Source organism: Glycine max, chromosome 8 (assembly GCF_000004515.6).
Source record: "Glycine max cultivar Williams 82 chromosome 8, Glycine_max_v4.0, whole genome shotgun sequence".
Taxonomy (NCBI): Eukaryota; Viridiplantae; Streptophyta; class Magnoliopsida; order Fabales; family Fabaceae; genus Glycine; species Glycine max.
The window spans coordinates 7551038-7556221 of record NC_038244.2 but is presented as its reverse complement, the minus strand read 5'-3'; the positions used below and the strand labels follow the sequence as shown (position 1 = coordinate 7556221).

At 33.4% G+C, this 5184-nt stretch overlaps 1 protein-coding gene across 2 annotated transcripts; it reads left to right on the top strand.

Annotated features, from left to right (window-relative positions):
* Positions 1 to 4843, top strand: LOC100803185 (probable inositol transporter 2). Of its 2 annotated transcripts, none has more exons than XM_041018054.1 (6): positions 1 to 356; positions 434 to 504; positions 1914 to 2249; positions 2825 to 2932; positions 3040 to 3636; positions 4451 to 4843. In XM_041018054.1, exons 1-6 carry the CDS (start codon positions 224 to 226, stop codon positions 4550 to 4552), a joined length of 1347 nt encoding a protein of 448 aa, XP_040873988.1. In that variant the 5' UTR covers positions 1 to 223; the 3' UTR covers positions 4553 to 4843. The 2 variants fall into 2 exon arrangements, with proteins under 2 accessions (XP_040873988.1, XP_003531164.1); XM_003531116.5 differs by having other exon boundaries at positions 4 to 356; positions 4081 to 4843.
* Positions 4844 to 5184: the final 341 nt, after the last annotated feature.

The window sequence follows — 5184 nt, the reverse complement described above, 5'->3', positions numbered from 1 at the left end:
AGTCATCCTAATCATTTTCCTCTATAAATTCAGCTCCCATCACAGATAGCTTGACTTCTCCCATGACGCATTCGCTAATTTCACCAATTTATATTTTCTTTTGACAATTTTCTCTGCAGTCTCTTCACCTTTTTGCTAATGATATTGTGTGTTTGGAGTGAAAGAGAACAAGCATAGTTGAGCTTGATTGTGTTGTTCAACATTAGAACAAGAAGAAGACAAAATGGAAGGAGGAGGAGTAGAAGTTGATGTCTCTGCTTTCAGAGAATGCTTGTCTCTGTCATGGAAAAATCCTTACGTTCTTCGCCTTGCTTTTTCTGCTGGAATTGGTGGCCTTCTCTTTGGCTATGACACTGGTAACTTTCATAACCTCTATCACCTTCTAACCACTCTCTGCTTTCAATTCACATATAAAACACCCATTTATGTGTAGGAGTGATATCTGGGGCTCTTTTATATATCAGAGATGATTTCAAAGAAGTGGATAGCAAGACTTGGCTTCAGGTACTGTTCATTTCCAAGGATATGCCAATAACCTCTACCATCCTTCAATTCTATTTTTTTCACAAGTAACTTGACAGTAATGCCCCTTACCTTGGCCAGGAGCCCAGCACCAAATGCCTCTACTTGTGTACAAAAAATAGGGTCCATTCTGAAACTGAAAGAATTATTTTTTAAGTAATTATTTGGTTTTTATGCAAACTCTTCACATCTTGGCGATAACGATGTTTCCTATGAAATAAAAAAAAATACTAGCTATGTTTGAATATTGTGTTCAGGTGTCACCTAATTACATACAATTATTTAGATAACAAAGGGTTTTTTTTTTTGTGTCTGGTAAAAAAGATAACAATCATATAAATATTCCTAGTAATATTGAAAGTAAAAAATTTCTTCTTGAATTGTTAAAAAATGAAATGCTTTTATTATTCATTTGATATTTTTAATTTTCTTAAAGATATGCTATAGCAATTAACGACACACATTAAAATATATAAAGAAAGAAAGTTACTCGCGGAGTCACAATTTGTATGTATAGTAACATAACATCGTGTGTGTATCTATATCTATATTGTATGAGCATAATTTCTCATGTATTGTTTAAGGTTCAGAAGTTATATATGATTTTTAAAAAAAAACTTTTATATGAATTATTTTCCTTTTATGTAAACAAATCATAGTTGCTTTCATGTTTACCATCTCGGCTGGTATTAGTTATGGAAGTTTAGGCCTCTATCAGGCTCTACTCTAATGTTCTAAACATTAAGTCGGTGTACCAAAGGTATGGTCCAGGCAGTTCCAAAGTAGGCACAATTTTTTCCACCCTAAAACGTGCCAATTTCGATCTCTATCATATACTCTATGTTGTTCTGATATTATGGAATACTATAAGGGTAGTTATGAAAGAGAACAACTATGATTTAGAGTTAATACTAATAGTTTATCTAATTTTTTTAAGAAAAAAAAATAGGGCTATACAGTGTAAAGTAATTTTATATTATCACTTAATCATAATATATAAAAAATATTTTTATTGATTTTTATAATAAATTTTCTCATAAATCAAACTATTTGTTTTAATTTCTAACATATGACTATTAGTTGTAATGATTAAGGAGGTCTTTGATTCAATGTAACCGACACTTATCTCAATAAAACCATAGTGAGTATGGCAATTGGCAAAGCACTGAAAATCTGGTGCCCTGAAAATGTGTTTCTCCATTTAACAAGCTTTAAACTGCATAGACACACTAAATGGCAAAGCATCTTTTTACTAATCTTCCTATACAGTATATTAATAATAAAAAATTACATAGAAATATATAATGTTACTCGATTCAATAATTTTAAATTACTTTTGTTAAGACCACAGAAAAAAGTAAACTAAAGAAAAATGATGTTTAATAATATAGGAAGCCATAGTGAGCATGGCTCTTGCTGGAGCAATCATAGGAGCTGCAGTTGGTGGATGGATCAACGATCGATTTGGAAGGAGAAAAGCTATCCTTCTTGCAGACACACTCTTCTTTATTGGTTCTGCTGTCATGGCTGCCGCTACCAATCCATCTATTCTCATTGTTGGTCGAGTTTTCGTTGGCCTTGGTGTTGGAATGGCTTCAATGGCATCCCCCTTATACATCTCTGAAGCTTCTCCAACCAGAGTTCGAGGAGCTTTAGTTAGCCTCAATGGCTTTCTCATTACTGGAGGGCAATTCCTCTCCAACCTCATCAACTTGGCCTTCACAAAAGTGAGAAACTATGCCTCATCTCTTCACTGCTTTTGTTGTTAACATTGTGATATATACTATATAGTATGTTTAACTTCGCATGCATGCATGCACACACATTTAAGTATAAAGATGTATCTATTGAAAAGAATTTGAGCCATATAACCATGTATGAATGGTTATGATTAAAATATTTTGACCATTAACTACAAGAACTAATGATTAATATCTATTTGAGAAAAAGACTATGCACTAGTTTTGCATTGTTATCCGGTCATAAACCATCCTTTACAATAATTTTGTTGATTTTTATTAAATTACCTTAAAATTCACGTTAATAATTATTTGTGATTGTATTACAATGTAAAATTAAGCGCATCACCAATTCAGCATTAAACTCTTTTTATTTCTCAGTCTCACATAAAAAAGGTTCTCTCATTTGATACATCTTGAATGTATGTATCTATATACGATTCATTCATATTCTTTTGAGATGATTACACTTATTTCAACTTTTAAATACATTATTATATAGAATAGATTATTGGTCCAAACTAATGTCGTATACCTTAATCGTTTGATGATCATTATTTCAGGCACCAGGAACATGGAGATGGATGCTAGGAGTAGCAGCAGTACCAGCCCTGATACAAATCGTATTAATGATGATGCTGCCAGAATCACCGCGTTGGCTGTTCCGAAAGGTACCACCATCTATCATAATTCATAATTGTATGCAGTCAATTTTTTTTTTCATACAATAGCTGTATCATTTCTTGCCTTTCTTTTTTGGCTTTCTATTGAATAATAGGGAAGAGAAGAAGAGGGTAAAGCAATTTTAAGGAAGATTTATCCACCCCAAGAAGTTGAAGCAGAAATTAATACTTTGAAGGAATCAGTTGAAATAGAAATCAAGGAAGCAGAGGCCTCAGATAAGGTCAGCATAGTCAAAATGCTGAAAACTAAAACTGTGAGAAGAGGTTTGTATGCAGGAATGGGCCTTCAAATTTTCCAGCAGTTTGTGGGGATCAACACTGTGATGTACTACAGCCCCACCATAGTTCAGTTAGCTGGTTTTGCATCAAATAGAACAGCACTTCTTCTGTCACTAATCACATCTGGTCTTAATGCATTTGGTTCTATTTTGAGTATATACTTCATAGACAGAACAGGAAGGAAAAAGCTTGTGTTGTTCAGTTTGTGTGGTGTTGTGTTTTCCCTTGTTGTTCTAACAGTTGTGTTCCATCAGAGTACAACACACTCCCCAATGGTTAGTGCACTTGAAACCTCTCACTTCAATAACACTTGCCCGGATTACCATTCAGCTGTGAACCCAGGTGGATGGGATTGCATGAAGTGCCTAAAGGCTTCTCCAGGTTGTGGCTTTTGTGCTTCTGGAGCCAATAAGGTAAACTTGTCCTGTTATTATATGAATTTGTTTATCGTATTGGCGAATAAGCTAATTAGATCATGAAATTATTCTCCCTTGCAACTTATTACTTGAATTTATTTATTCATTATGAGTTAGTCACCAATATTACAAAACTTATATCAAAATGCACCCACTAGGATCAGCCTAATGACAGAGGTCTGAATAGTATACATGAGGTAATAAGTTTTAAGTTAAATGCGATTTTGTACACTTAAAAAACTTGTATCAACTTAGTCATTTTTTTTGGTCTCATTTTAATCCCTAAGAAGGATTAAATTAATTTAAAGTTGGGTAAATTCAAGACAGAAAAAAACTCATATAGTTATATAGGTGAATTCTAGGAACTAGGTTGTTTATTTATCCAAAAAAATGCTATAATCTTTATTATTGAGTTGCAACACTTGGACCTATTGTGTGCAGCTCTTACCTGGGGCATGTTTGATCTCCGGTGACACCACAAAAGATCAGTGCCATAAAGAAGATAGACTATGGTACACCAGGGGATGTCCTAGTAAATTTGGATGGCTTGCAATAGTAGGCCTTGCACTCTACATCATATTCTTCTCACCTGGGATGGGAACTGTGCCATGGGTTGTCAATTCTGAAATTTATCCCTTAAGGTATCGAGGAATATGTGGAGGAATGGCATCTACATCCAATTGGGTCTCAAATCTTATTGTTGCTCAGTCCTTCCTATCCTTGACACAAGCTATTGGGACCTCATGGACATTTATGATATTTATATTCATCACCATAGCTGCTATTATCTTTGTTATTATTTTCGTGCCAGAAACCAAAGGACTTCCAATGGAAGAAGTGGAGAAGATGTTGGAAGGAAGAGATCTCAATTTCAAGTTTTGGCAGAGAAGTTCTCGCCATGCAGAAGAAGTAGCCACACAGAAGACTCAATCAACTTAAGTCTATTGTGTTGTATCATTTGTAATATTGGAGTGTAACTAGGGAAGTATATATAGGTGCGGACAAAGGTAATAAAATCGTAGAATGTAGCTATTAGATCATAAGTATATATATATATATATATATATATATATATATATATATATATATATATATATATATATACCTTGTTTGTGTGAATGATACAAATTGTTATTTGGGACTCTTTTGAAGGACCAAAGAATTTTCTTTTATGAAAGAGCAGATGAAAATTCATTAAGGAAAACAATTGGCCACCGGTGTTACATCTGGCATAATGGAAGCTCCTCAACACATAGAATCTGAGTAAGTAAAAGATAAGTTTTTTTTGGTTACTAGTAAAAGATAAGTTTTAATTTTTCTATAATCCTCTACTTGTCTTCCCAATTAAATTTGACATATTGCACTTGTTATATTCGTGAAACATTAATGACATAATTCTGACTGTTTAACTTTTCTTCTTCAAATCTACTGATCTGAACATAATGGTATTTGAAAAAGACATTTCTTTAACATCATGCTGAAGTAGTATTGAATACACATTACATATTCGCACCTCATTTCTCTCTAGAAAAATACTTCCTTTTT

Coding starts and splice junctions, on each gene's coding strand:
- LOC100803185 (XM_003531116.5), top strand. CDS start 224: ATGGAAGGAGGAGGAGTAGAAGTTGATGTCTCTGCTTTCAGAGAATGC. Junction 505..1,913: donor ATAGCAAGACTTGGCTTCAG/GTACTGTTCATT, acceptor TTAATAATATAG/GAAGCCATAGTGAGCATGGC. Junction 2,250..2,824: donor TCAACTTGGCCTTCACAAAA/GTGAGAAACTAT, acceptor TCATTATTTCAG/GCACCAGGAACATGGAGATG.